General features: G+C 41.5%; 1 protein-coding gene across 1 annotated transcript; it reads left to right on the top strand.

Annotated features, from left to right (window-relative positions):
- The first annotated feature begins 300 nt into the window (after nt 1-300).
- Nucleotides 301-13,174, top strand: mafk (v-maf avian musculoaponeurotic fibrosarcoma oncogene homolog K). The gene is given in 4 exon segments (XM_036147859.1): nt 301-414; nt 416-465; nt 11,715-11,793; nt 11,877-13,174. Coding segments are annotated over 4 exon segments (681 nt in total). The 3' UTR covers nt 12,315-13,174.
- The last annotated feature ends 1,572 nt before the right edge of the window (nt 13,175-14,746 follow it).

The following is a 14,746-nucleotide window of genomic DNA, read 5'->3' as shown; positions in this document are numbered from 1 at the left end:
CAAACCTGGCCATGAAAGGGTCCACTCACATGGAGGGGCGGCTCGGCGCGCGCACAGAGCAACAAGTAAAGCAAGTGAGCTACTTTCGAAACGTGAAGTTTCTCTTGGCGAACCGACTTTGATTTGTTTTGTAAAGTAAGCAAAAGCGGTTGCCAGCAGTATCTGTCTTCTATTTCTGGCCTCTCCCCCCCCCTCGAGCCCCCCTATCCAGACTGACGTCAGCAGAAAGTTATTTTCATGAATGGAGGGGGCGGTCACGAGGAATCGGTGACGTAAGCGCTTGCGGAAGCAGAGCGTGGAATGTTGGTACATTGTTGTTGTTTTGTAGTTAATTCAGTACGAGGATACGCCACTGCGCGCCCGCCGCGTCTCGCCGACTGTATCAACTCAGCTCGCCGCTTGGATAGGAAACTTTACTCCGCCACCTTTGCGCATTCCCGTCTGCCTTTATCAGCGTCCACAGAGGTAAGGTTGTTGTTTTTTTTCTCCTCTCTTTTTTTCCCCTTTTCGCGAGAATATGTTTTGACATCTCTTAGAAAATTGCTCAAGTTTCTCACGCTGATGTACAAGCGCAGGCGGGCTGGTCCCGGGTTCACTGGCCCGTGAGGGAAGCCTACTGGTGTTGGTTCTGGAGGTTTGCGTTGACTTTGCGGATTGTTTGAGCCGAGGGGGACACGTGTTGGTGCTGGAGAATGAAGAAAAAAAAAATATTGAGTGCACGAGAAGTGATTGCATTTAAATCGAAGACGACAAAATAATCTACGTATAATCGCAAGTGGTTTTCCATATTTTGATCATCACTCACATTAGGCTAAATTCCCTCCATAAAGCATATTTTAAGCTGTAACCCTTACGTTTATATATATATATATATATATATATATATATATATATATATATATATATATATATATATATATATATATATATATTTTTTTTTTCTTTTTCTTTTTTTCTCTAATAAAATAATAATTTATAATACGTGTCAAAAAGCTATAATAAATAGCCTACTATAGTATAACAGCATTGCATCAACGCTGAACGCTTAAAAAAATACAAGAGCTTTGTGTTTACATCATTACCCAGCACTGGATAAAAAACAAATCTTAAAGCTCTACAATGACAAAAAAAAAAAAAAAAAAAAAAACCATAAACAGCCATCATAAAAAGAAAAACCGTTTGTTGAGCTATTTAAGCAGAATGGAAGTGAAACAATCCAAGAATCTCTGTTGAAACTATTTCCACGCTCAAACATTGTCACATCCCTCCAGGCTAATTCTGACATTCAGCCCCCAGATATAGACTATTATGATGCAAAATGCCCACCCTACGTTTTTTGACATCGGAATAAACACGTGGTCTGCGTTGTAGACATGTGGGACAAAGGGCAGACCACCGGGGCTGACTAGTCTACAGCAGGAGGAGCACATATTTCCACAAACACTAAATCAGCCAGATTGGGGGGGGAATGCCTTTATCTTATCACTTGTTTCTGTACGATTTCTGGTCCACATAAATCTTCATTTCTTGGGCCAGGATAAGGGAGTCATGTGCTGTAAGGGGTAATGACCTAATGCCACATGATTCTCATTGCTTTTGCATTATCTTTTGCATAACATTTTGGACGTGTGGTCCAGTGATAATAATAAATGGAAAGTATTTGTCTCTGAGTGACTTGTTCCACTGCGAGGTGCCACGGATCCCAAGCCACGAGGGTGTTGCCATTTACTTAAGTTTCAGGTGGGCGCCCGTCTGTGGAGGGGGAGGCATGTGTTCTCCTCTGTCATAAGTTTAACATGTGCTTCAGTCACCAAAGTGATGATGCGGGTTTTTTTTGGAGGGAGTACTTACAAGAGCTGACTCATTGTGCCGCCAAAGTACTCTGTAAGAAATCCCCCCCCCCCCCTCCCCACACACCTAAACAGGCAACTTATGTAGTTTATTCTCAGGGTTTAACATTTTCCTTGAGTCCGGTGATGGATGAAATCTGTGTTGATTGCAAAACACGTTGTGGTTAAATATTGTGAAAGTGAAATATTTGTGGTTGCTGACTCACAGGGAATGCGTTCAATGTGACGTGTTTTGCTGGGGGGAAAAAAAGAAGTCTTGTTAATAGTTATCTTCAAACAGCTTGTATTTTAAACATGACTGGATGTGGCAAATGATGTTTAAACAGACAAAATAAGACGTAATTGCTGTTTTACTTCCCGAAACCTCACTCTGGCACCTGCAATTGAAAATAGGACTTCTTTTTCTGCTTGTACTTTTAGTTATTCAGCCCTAAAAAGCTGCTTTCAACTTTTGGCTGTGGAATGTTTCAACAGAGCCGGTCACAGGAAGTTCAAGGCACTATTTTACTTTGGGGCTCACTTCAACCTCAACACCACTTAATGTTTAGAGGTGTACCAATTAACTCACCTCATAACACGATACATGCTAATGAGTTCATGAGAACAAGAAGAGATTTTTGTAAATCTGTGACTCGCTTTTATTTCATTTTATTTTTTTTGCTTTCACAAATGACTAACTCTTAGAAATACATTTGCAATTAGAATAAAATTATGAATTTCCAGATCAGCTGAGCCACATTTAGCATACAATCGTTCCTATCTTTTCTGATACTCTCAGTTACATTTGTCTACAGCGCAGCAAAAAAAGTTGCCTCGCAATCGATTGAAAAATTTTGCGAGCTTCATCAATGCTTATGCTTATGTTGCTAGCCGACCCGATGAGCAACAGCCCAAGCACTTTTCAGAGCTGAACTTCCAAATAAGAGTTTCAAACAACGTAGAGTGTCGAGCTCATAGCAGTGATCCTCAAACTCAGGCCCAAGATTTTATCAAACCTTTCCATGTCTCATTATTACCGAGCATGCTCAATTGGTTTTGCATTCAGGGCTTGCTTTGAAGGTAACTAATGATCCGAAACTAATTCTTTAAAAGGATTGCAGAGATTTTTTAAACTGGACTCTGCTGAAAGGTCATTAGAAGTCAATATCTGACCAACAGGTCACAACTATCTTTTATTTTCTTTAACAGATTAGATTTTCTTTAAGGTCTGACTTAATCAGGGCTGGGCTAAAAGAAAAATGGACTTCCACCATACAAAAAAACCCTGCAACCAGATTTCATATCAGTTTGTGAAAATATTAATACCTCTTAATACATATTAATACATTTAACCCCGCCCCCCCAAGCTAGCTGGGGAGCTTCAGCAGCTGCAAATGCCGCTTCTGCCTTGGGCCGGCTCTGGGTGTCATCTATTTTTAGGAATTCTTCATGAAATTAAATGGGGCTGACAGCAGCTTGTTATTTTTATGAAAATAATTAAAACAAATTATTCAAAAACATTGAACGTGGATGATTTTTTTTTTAAAGCTGCTGTTAAAGCGCTCAAATATTTACTGAAATAAATGTTGCTAACTTGCCTGATAATATTTCTGTTGTTGCTCACTTTTTTAATCTCAGTGTAGAAAAAAAAGTGAATAGAAGTGCGTGTTTCCACCCCACATTCCTAACATTTCTTTGTATCCCAATGTCTGGGAGAATATCTTTTCCGTGGGTCCTCCTCCCTTTTCCGCACAAAGGTTCCGGCTGATCGTAGCAACCATTTCCAGGGTTCTCTGTACTTTTCCTTCCTCCCTGCGAAACAACGGGATTTTCCAGGAAACGTCAGATCGGGAGGGTGTGATTCCCTGCTGCTCGTCGTCGCTTTTACCCGTAAACAGCATGACTCACCATGCAGTTATGCTCTCCTTTTCCTTTGCATAACATCCCACCAAATGTGCTGCAACAGAGAAAGAGCGCACGTCAGTCTGGAGTAAAAAAAATAAAAAAATCTAGGATTCTTATTGTGTGGGAAAAGCTTTCTTGGAGGAGTGTAGACAAATCTGTCTTCTGTTTACTTTAGACTTCAAAAAAGAACAAAGACTAGTCAGCTCTTTTTTGGCTCCAAAGTATGAGCTCATAACCGTTTGATAAGCTGTTTATTTTAGGAGGCAACTGGGCCCCATGGTATCATGACATAACAAAGATTTGTCAATGGTAGGTGTCACTAAACATGGGGAACAGTTTACTGATCTCTTTGCCTCAAAAACTAAATCAAGTTGGTATGTTCTGGTATGTTCTAATCTGTCCTGTTATACTTTTATTAATTTGTAACATGAAGTGCCGGTTTGTTGTTTTTTTGTATGTGTCAAAAGTCATTTTAAGGGTCTCTTCTTTCTATTGAACTGCATATATAAATTAAACCGGTTATTTTTATTTAGATGACCTTTAATTTTCACTGACATTACATCAGACTAGATGTTTCTCAGTTCTGAAACCTGAACCTGCGGAACATCTTTACCTCCTCCACACTACTACGAGACGTCAGTGAATTCATGGGTGAGGCATGAATTTAGGCTGGTGAACCCAACGGAGGTTACGGGGTCTGATGAAACACCCAGTAAAGTCTCGAGGTCGTGTTTAGATTTTCACCAGGATTTTCAATCTTTGCCTCGCCTAAGCTCTCGTAATCCCAAAAGACCCGGAAGCAGCAGTCTAGCTCACTACAGGCCCATTAGTCGTCACATCACTGATGATGAAATGCTCCAAGAAGCTGATTTCTCATCAACTCAGATCAGATATTAGTCAACCTGCTCCACAGAGGATGCCGTCAGTATTACCACAGCCAGCTCTAGCCAATTTGGTGCCCAAGGCGTTGTTCTACAGCGTACATGGATGCAATCAGCTCCATGTTAGATGCAAACAAATACCAAAACCTAAAAAAAAGTATTGATAAACAAGCGGCACAATTCAATTTCAATTCAACTTAACTTTATTCCACCAGACAAACAAGTTGGATTTGATCCTGTCCTCTAGGAACAAACTCTGTTCTTTGTCTCTTAGAACAGACAGACAGTCAGCAGATCTAATGGTGCAGCTTTTACCTCACCTTCTGCTTGTTAGAGTATCACCAGAGGCAGAGGGGACGGGGCTAGTTGTGGCTAGGGTCTAAGGTTGAGGTCTGTGCAAGTGTTTTGAAGATGCAAGTCTTAGATATTTCAGAAGGACATCTAAAAAGAGACGAATAGATGAGTATAACTGATAATAAGCCACATAAAGCTTGCCCTGTATCACTCTAAACACAGAGAGCAATAGTAAACTGAGCTAAATAGTAACAACTTAATTTGCATTTAAATTTAAATTTAAATGTAAGTATTTTCACTGACGAAAACAAGTAAGGATGGGTAATATTATATAGATATTGTGATTTAGGACTAGATGTAGTCTTCGATGTTGATTACAAGAGTAGCCTTGCCCTTTTTTGTCCAGAAATACAGGCCTTCTAAACAATTCAAAATGTGACAACAGCACCCCCTGCTGTTTGATCTGTACCTGCGGTCAGTAGTTTGATAAATAATATTAATAAACTCCTTAAAAATTGTAAAACCTTATGTAACTAAAGTTTGCCTTTAATAAATAATGGCTTGATATTATTTTTGCAATATCAGGTTCATAGATAGTTAAAAGTTAAATGCAGGTATGAGTCGACCTTTAAGCCATTTATACTATTTTTGATATTATATAGTGAAAAAAGTGTGGCAGTGTTTAAACATTCTAGTGTAAGAAACCATTGTCATATGTTATAGACGAACCTATTCATCAGAACAACAGCATTAAAACAAAAAACAAAAAGATTAAATATTTGATCCATTGTGTTAGGAGTCCAAGAGTGACGGCGGTTTCTGTCCAGGAATTGTTAACAATTTCTTGATCACGGTGATTTTCATAGGCCAAACCATAAAGATGTCTAAATTTATCATCCTCCACCAAAAGGAGCGCTTGCTTATCGGCCTTTTTTGTCATGCAGGACTGTCCGCGTAGTTAGGAATTGTCTTAGGCGCAGAGTGGAAACTTTTGGCCTCACGGAGGGTGTGGTAGCCAAAATGATGTAATACGGCTGCGCAGACATCATTGATGCAGGAAGCATGAACCAGGCTTTCCTCTCCACACTTCACTAAGACATCTGGGACATCCAGAAAACTACAGCAGGCTTCTGCTCATAGACTTCAGCTCCACCTTCAATAACAACACTCCAGGCATTCTCACCATTGAAACTGCTGGGTCTGCACCTCCGTGCTTTGATAAAAGACCTCCTAATCACAGAAGAGTGAGGTTGGGCTCCCACCAATCCTCCTCCCTGTGTCTTAGCATTGGCTTCCCTCAAGGTGGCGTGTTGAGTCCTCTTCTCTTCACCTTGAACACAAGCGATTTTACTCCTGTCCATCCATCCCCATCATCAGGTTTGCAGACACCACGCTGGTGGGCCTTATCACACAGACGGTGATGAGGCTAGCTACAGAGACGAAGTGCAGCTGCTGACAGAGTGGTACTCAGCCATTAACCTTCTTCTTAATCCAACGGAAACCAAGCTGGTCATTGTCGACGTCTGAAACACTAAAGAGGACTATGTCCCTATCCACATAAATTGGCAATGGCTAGACACGGCATCCTCCTTCTGATTCCTGGGACTTGTCATCTCTAATGACCTCTCATGGTCTAGGAACATACGGGCAATGACAGCGAAGGCCCGGCAACAGTCTACACTTTGTGTGAGTTCTCAGTGAAAACACACTGAACCAAAAGCTGTGCCACTGATGAGAGTCTTATAACTTACTGCCTCTCAGTGTGGTATGCTGGCAGCAGAGCAGCAGATAAAATGGCCATACAGAGGGTCATAAATACATCACAAAAGATCACCAGACGCTCACCCTTCAACCTGGGGGATATTGCTGATTCCAGATGTATCAGAAAAGCCACAAACATCAACACAAGACTCTTACCAATCAGCTCCGCGTCTCTGCAGACTGATCCGTCAGGGCAAGCTTTGTAAGTTGATGAAAGTCCGTACCTCCCAAATGAATAAAAAAAAGTTTTTATCCATGGTCCATCAGCGCTCAACTGTGAGAAGTTAAAAAAAATCCTGCTGACTGTTGTTTTTAGGGACAAATATGTACAGTATTAACTCCTACCGTGAACTTTTTCTGACCAACATCTGCATGTTCAATCAATCATCTCTCGCCACCACTGCTAGATTCCACTCCGCTACTATTATTACTCTGTCTGTGATGTCTATATCTTATCAATCTTTGTTATTTTACTTTTTCTTTTTTTTTCGGTTTGGTTTGTTGCATATTTTTTGTATATTTATACGTTACATGAGATGCATTCGTGATGTCACTATAAATCACATTATGACTATACCACTATTGTATTCTTGCTGTTTTAGGTCAATTGGACTGCCATTGCATCTCTGTTTAAAAAAATGTCAGAATAATGAATATTAGTTTCAATTATTCTATTCAAATATGGAAGTTGATGTACTTTTAGGATTTGTTATTATACCTGGAATTAATTTGGGAAAGCCAAGATGACGAAATTAGGGATTTGTAAGCATCTTTAGCTAATTTATTTAACATACAGGCACGTATGTGGATGTATTCTAAGGCAACACCTCAAATGCACGTCTTCTTTGTGTGTTCATTGACCCATCTAAAGATATCAGACGGAGAATTATGGACCTTCATCCTTTGGTACAATTTCCAAATGTTTGAAGATGCCACGTTCATGTGTTGCAATAGTTATAAGAAAGTATGAACATAAAAAATGATTACGTAAAACAATCTCACTCTTTATGCTGGCTTTTAGAAAACAGAAATAATTTTGGTCATTCAAAAAAGGGAAATGTTTAGGCTGATTTGTTGTCAGACAGTGCATGTATATAACTAGCCTCAGCTATGTATTTAAAGGCGTAAACAGATCTAGTGTGCACAACTCTCCCTTGTGCTGCTGAGTAAAAGTTAAATTTAGCTATTAGTTATTAGATGTGCATTTTCAATGATGACACATAAAGAAACTAGGAGAGTAGAGTTAGAAGTGGTCTGCATTGTTAAGGTTTACATCCTCAAAGGGTGATGGTGAGCAACTCACTTGCACACATGTGCATAGGCTGCTGAGCATTTTTTTGGGGGCAAGCAGTGCATGTGAGACACCGCTGAATTCCATACATTTTTTTAATTTTTGCAACCATTGCTTTAAAAGTGGGGATGATGTGTCTCCCATCCCCACGCCTGACTGCATCACAGAACATTTTTCAGAACGCATGTTTTCTCTCTCTTGAGAAGGTTTGTCTGTATGCATGTGAGGGTCTGCACATGCGCGCTCGCTCAGGAATGCGGTTGAGTCTTTTTCTACCCGCCATCTGCGGCTTTGCTTTGAGGAACCTATTCAGACTCCCTTATGGAAAACCCGGTCCGAGTCGCTTTCTTGACTGTGTTGAGAAGCCGGGGTTTTGTTTGTGTGTCTCGTCTATGCGAGTGGCTTTGGCTGTGTGATTTAACTGCCGGCTTCCCTCCGAGGAAAACGTGATTATGAAAACTGCGTCTCGGCGCAAGCTGCGAGAGCATAAGCACACGCCTGAAGAATTTCAGGGCAACAACTTGGCCTCTTGATTCTGACCGGAGGCCCCCTTGATGAAGAGGGGGAGGCCCCACGCCACATTTCCAAGACTTCCACAACAAATATAACAAGGGACCCCCTGTGATGCAATACAGCTCAAAATTAGCTTGTGACAGCCAACTTGCTGTCGAGAAATGCTTTATTTTAGTCCATCAATATTTAAAGCTTCTGAAATCTCAATAATGCAATAGTTAGCGGTGCAAACAATGCAGTACACCAGATGGTCCCAGAATCTATAAATAAACATTTACACACCTCTAGTTTAGCACCTTTGGTCTATTTTGCATCTGTCTATTTTCCATTTAGCTATTAATAGGGAAGTTCTTGAGTAGCGCAGTTGTTTTTTTTCCCCTCTAGTTTCACTTCTTTGCAGTTCTTAACCGCATTCTACAAACTCCCAAAATTAGCAAAGACCTATTTATGGCTTAAATTGTGAAAACAGGATAAGTTTCACTATCGGAACCCGAACACTCAGAGTGTTGTTTTAATTCCCCAGTGAAAAATGTAACTCACAGCATTATAGAGGATGTTCGTCCTCTCACTGAGGGTATCGCTTATGGCCTACTCTCCTAGATTTGTTTAGTTGGCAGAATTTTTATGTCAGCAGTGTGGGCTAAATATATCCAGCAGAGTTAAATAAGGGCATGGAGCAGTTCAGGAAAGCCCAGTGTAAGAAGATCCAGCCGGGGAGAGATGGCCTTAAATCGATAGACTACATTGTCTCGCAACAAAAATACACCACTGACTGTAAAGGAAACTATTTCCATGTGACATTCTGCCTCCAGGAATTTTCCACAGCTGTACCGCTCTGTAAAGTTCAGCATTAATGAAAATGCTACGCCGGCGGTGCTATGATGTGGGGCGGAAAAGCGGAGCGTTGCGGCCTGACAGTGGCCCCAGAGACATCAAGTTGAAGGATAAAACACTCTGCAAACTACTGGATACAAATCAACTGGCCAAATGAAGAGAAAGATCGTAGAAACAAAGCTTAGGAGGGGGACGTCACGCTTCAAACATGACTCAAACATGTTTGTGCGTCTTTTTAGCGCCGTCCGTGGGCCATGTTGCGGTTATGAATGAGAGTTGTTTACCCTTGTGGTGACCACGTGATTCACTCTCCCACGCCCATTCACAGGGCGTCACCATGGTAGCTGTGGAGCATGGAGCAGCGAACTCCTAGTCAGGCTGGTCTGCAGGTTCTGAAACGCAGCCATGGGGGATGTGTGTGCCCCCCCCCCCCCCCCCCCCCTTCTTGTTCTTTGGTCATAAGAGCAGCCTGAGAAACCTGTTCCTCTGTATGATGAGTGCCAAGGGCCCCTTTAAAAGATAGAAGACAAAAAAAAAACGTCCCTGAGTGACACACAAAAAGTTTAAATCTTCAAACCATTCAGTGAACAAAAAACAACCACAAAAAAAAAAAAAAAAACATGGTTGGGGGTGTTTCGCTGTTTTATTTCTGCTTCTTCTAATGAACAAATTTGCTCCATCTCCCTCATGACTGGGAGAACAAGCACTGCAAAGAGGTGATGGGGTTTTGATGTAGTGTCTTGCTGCCACCTGCTGGATGGTGATATGTTAACAAGCCCGGACTGTTGAAATGTTAACTAGAGGCATAATGGGGGTTATTTCACGCGCTGATATTCAGAGTGACTGATATTCATAGAATTATTATATGCTGAGATTAAGAAGAGGATCATGAGATAAAACGTATATAAGCAGACAAAATTCTCCATGCACACACAAGTGTTTTCAACCAGTGTGATGGATGTTATTAGAAGATTGTGGCTTGTTCTAATGTTATTCAAAGCAGGTGTAACATGTTAGAATGGTTACGGAAATACTTTCTGTTCTGTAGATAGCTACAGACCTCCAAATTTAATGTGGTTTTCAGATTAGCACAGGGATAGTCCATCGAGAACTTCATGGAATAGGTCTCGCTGACATAGCAGCCGTGTCTGCACTGCAAAAACGGATCTAAAAATAAGTAAAATGTCCTTAAAATTTGTGTTTTTGTCCTAGATTTGAGCAGGTAAATAATATTTTCTGCCAATGGAATGAGTATTTTGACCCCTAAAATAAGATAATTAGACATCCTGCACTTGAAATACGATGATGGAGATGAGTTGTTCCTATTTTAAGTGCAAAAGTCTTATTCCCTTGACAGATTATCTTATTAACCTGCTCAAATCAAGGACAGACACACTCATTTTAAGAAAATATTACTTATTTTTAGTTCCGTTTTTGCAGTGTGAGCCTTATGTCAGCAGATGCAATGCAAAGAGTACAACGGTGTAAAACACATAAAATTGTAAAACAGATGATAAATGAATCGTGCCTTTCTGTCCGTGGACAAGTCTGGCTTCAGATAGTTTCCTGGCGAACATTACCCTAACTGCACCGGGTTGAATGTAAAGTTTGATCCAAAGGGGATCAAAATACTGTGAGGCTGTTTTTCTGTAGCGGGACCACCCAGCCCCCTTTGTTCTTGAAAAATGAATCCTTAATACTTCAAAATGCCAAGATGTATGTTGTAGGAACGTGGTTGCATACCAGTTCACTAAGAAAGGTCCCAAAAGTTGACTAACCTGTGCAAAATCCTGACCTCAATGCAAAAATGACACATTTGAGATAAAATAGAATGGAGACTGGGAGAGAGGAAGAATGGTCATAAATTCCCATAAACACACCTCTAAACCTTGTGGAAAGCTTTCCCAGAAGAGCAGACACTGTAAAAGCTGCAAAAATACACGTATGAAAGGCAGACAAGCAAATACTTTTGGCAACATATTGTATGTTTTCTAAAGACTAATGTGTCCGGGAAATGCACAAGATGACACGTATGAACTGTGTATAAACACTAAAAGATTATAGAGCTACTATACCTTTGTAAGCTTTTTTTTAATTGATATCCAAATATTTTGAAATAGTGTTGCTCAGTTAGCAGAAAGACCATCAAAAGCTGGGGGTTAAATAACCCAAGAATCATCGTTCATTGACAATTTCCCTAATTTGGAGTGAAATTTGTCTTGGTAGAGTGAGAAGTAGACAGAAAAACCTGATTCTCGCTCCAAATAAATGAACAAAGTGACATTTAAGGTAACAGGAAAGGCTACAGCTCTACACCTGTCTCGAATGTGTTGTTAGCCATTGATGTGTTGCTCTCAACTTAGATGAGATTAAATCATTTGTTTTTTGTTTTTCTTTCATTTTCAGTGCAACTTCTGTGAGGTTGTGGTCAGTTTTCTGCATGCAGGGAATGACGACTCATTTCAAGACAAGTAAAGCTTTAAAGGTAAGCCTCGCAAATTGAATTATGGAATGGTAGTGTTTGCCTGTGGAGCTGGTCTTCACTCGCTGCCCACGCCCCCCCCGCAGGTCAAGAAGGAGACGGGCGAGAATGCCCCGGCGCTCAGCGACGACGAGCTGGTGGCCATGTCCGTGCGGGAGCTGAACCAGCACCTGCGCGGCCTGACGAAGGAAGACGTCGTGCGGCTGAAGCAGCGGCGGCGGACCCTGAAGAACCGGGGCTACGCCGCCAGCTGTCGCATCAAGCGCGTCACCCAGAAAGAGGAGCTGGAGAGGCAAAAGACAGAGCTGCAGCAGGAGGTGGACAAGCTGGCGCGGGAGAATGCCAGCATGAGGTTGGAGCTGGACGCCTTGCGAGCCAAGTACGAGGCCCTGCAGTGCTTTGCCAGGACTGTAACCCGGGGGCCCATCTCGCCCGGCAAGGTGGCCACCACCAGCGTTATCACCATCGTCAAGTCCGCCAACCACAGCAACCCCAGCCAGACCCCTTTCTCGGCTCCCTCCTAGTGCTGACGGGACCGCTCTCTCCCTTCTCTCTGCCCGACCCTCGGTGGTTCTGAAGCCAGTCGTCCTGTGCCGAGAGGAGGCCCAGTGGTTTGCTGGACTGAAGGATCGGGTGCCAAGCTCTGCCACGTTATGCTGCATTCACAGTTCTGTCTCCGTTCGCCTGTCTCTCACACAACCTACACTGTCTGCACACTGTTCACCCCCCCAACCCCCACCCCGACCCCGACGCCCAGCACCGGCAGGGTTTCGGACCTCTGTGACTGATGGTGGACATTTATTACCAGTCCGTCTTACATGCCTTAACGTCGCAACGCATCTCAGACCGGATGCTGCAGGACAGAAAACAGAAACAATTTGACTTTTTTTTTGGCAGTGTAGCTGTTTGTAAATTGTGTAAATCTACATAGAAACTGTAAGCTAAGCATTTAAACCTGTTGCCTTAAAGATCTATTTTGGTAATCTCTACCTAACATGCAGTTCAGTACAATAAGGTTTTAAATGTACCACCTTTAAGGTCAAGCAGACGTTTCTCCAGCTTTCAGTGATCTAAGAGAAAAGATGAAACCCGAGTTTTCACCGTTTTTTTTTTTTCTTCTTTTATCTTGTTTAGCTTACGCTAAGCCATAAAAGAAGCCGTTTAAGAAGTGGTAAAAGTGAAAACCGACAAACGTGTCTTGGGGTTGCATGTTTGGAAAACACTGAGTAATGCGTTTTAAGAAAGCAGCGGGAAATGTAGAGGATGTCTCCATCAGCTACATTAAGCTTCTGTTATGAAATTTCATCCGAAAGTTGTCTTGGTTTCATATAAACGGGGGTTAAAAGGTGTTGTTAAAGACATTGTGAAGTCTGTTTGGCAAGTGTCTGGCTATTCCTCAGGCTCTTAACTCAAAGTTGTAGGTTTCTATTCTTTTTTTTACAACGAACAGGTTTTTAAACCTCTTTGTAGCTCAACTAATGACTGAAATATTAGATTTAAATGTGTTTAGGAAGCCTATTAAGCTAAATTTGTTTGTAATTAGAGGATGTACTTCCTTACATAGCACTTATAACTGTAAAAATGCAGTATAAAGTAAATTACATGACACAACAATTTAACAGAAGCTAATTTTTGTATGTACTGGCTCCTAAATGTGGGATTATTTAGTGGTAGTCTAAAGTAAGCAAGGAGGGTAAACCCTGCTGCACTTGCTATGTTTGGTGGGTAATCCATATTGGATATAGTGATAATGAAAGCAGTCCTTTAAAAAAAATCATCTATATTCCTGTATATTACAGATTAAAGATGACAAAGCCTCCGCTGGCTCTCTTGTCACTTAGGTTGATAAACTCCGTCCAGAAAAAAAAAAAAAAGATAGAAAATCATTCCTACCGCTGGGTCACACGAAGTGCTGCTGCCGGTGTTTGTTTTATTTTATTTTTTTACAGCCATTAGCTATTTACTTTGCGTTTGACACACTCTTCTACAAGAGAAACTCCTGACGCCCGTCTCTAGACAAAAGTTACTGAATGCAGTAAATGTCTTTCTCTCTATGAACATCTTGCGTTATTTAAATATAAAGCTGACTTGAAAAACAAGCTGTTCCTACAGAGGATCCATTCTTGATTCGGAGCGAACACAGTAGAGACGGCCCATGTCAGGGTTTCATCTTGCCTAAGAGGACATGACTGTTCTTCCCCTGTTCAATAGCTGCAAAGGACAGAATGGGGAACTGTGCTGCTGTACAACCTGCTGTGATTCTATTTTTTTTTTTTTTTAAGCAGGGGCATTGCTGTGTTCTTACTCTTTTTTGAATTGTCACCCAGTTCCAGTGTTGATATGTCCTATACTCGTTTTTCTGATAGTTTTATACAGTCTGCTTACAAAACATATACAAAGATATATACATGTTACTCTTTTTTTTTTGTCTTTTTACTATCCTTTGAGTGGTGTGTCTGTGTAACCCACTGGGCTCACGCTTTGGTCCTCGAGGGCAGGCGTCGGGCAACTTTTAGATGCATCGCTGCTTTAAAAGACTTGAATCAAACATGAGTTCATTAGCAGAGCTTGGCGGCCTTTTGGCCTTAGCTATCCGGTTCAGGTGTGCAGCACAAGGCACGCCTTAAAAAGCTGCAGCACACCAGCCCTCGAGGATTTGCGTCTGAGACTCCCTGTAAATCGCTCACTGAAGTTAAAGTGACATTGAAGCTGACCGTTTTCAAAAAAATGTATTCACATTTATGTGGCGACCGTGTTCGTAACTTAAACCTTTAATGTATTTATACTCGACAATTAGCTGCCGCGGGTTGCACCCAGACTCTCATATTTGTGTAGCCCTGCAGACAGTGGAGACTGCAGTTGTGTCACATATAAGCGCACGCAGAGCTGTCGCTGTGTTGTTGGCGAGACATACAATGGACCTCATTAAAATGTGATCTAATGATCAAATGTGTTA

Source organism: Fundulus heteroclitus, chromosome 16 (genome assembly GCF_011125445.2).
Source record: "Fundulus heteroclitus isolate FHET01 chromosome 16, MU-UCD_Fhet_4.1, whole genome shotgun sequence".
Classification (NCBI taxonomy): domain Eukaryota; kingdom Metazoa; phylum Chordata; class Actinopteri; order Cyprinodontiformes; family Fundulidae; genus Fundulus; species Fundulus heteroclitus.
Note: the sequence above shows the minus strand (reverse complement) of the source record. Positions and strands in the feature narration are given on the sequence as shown.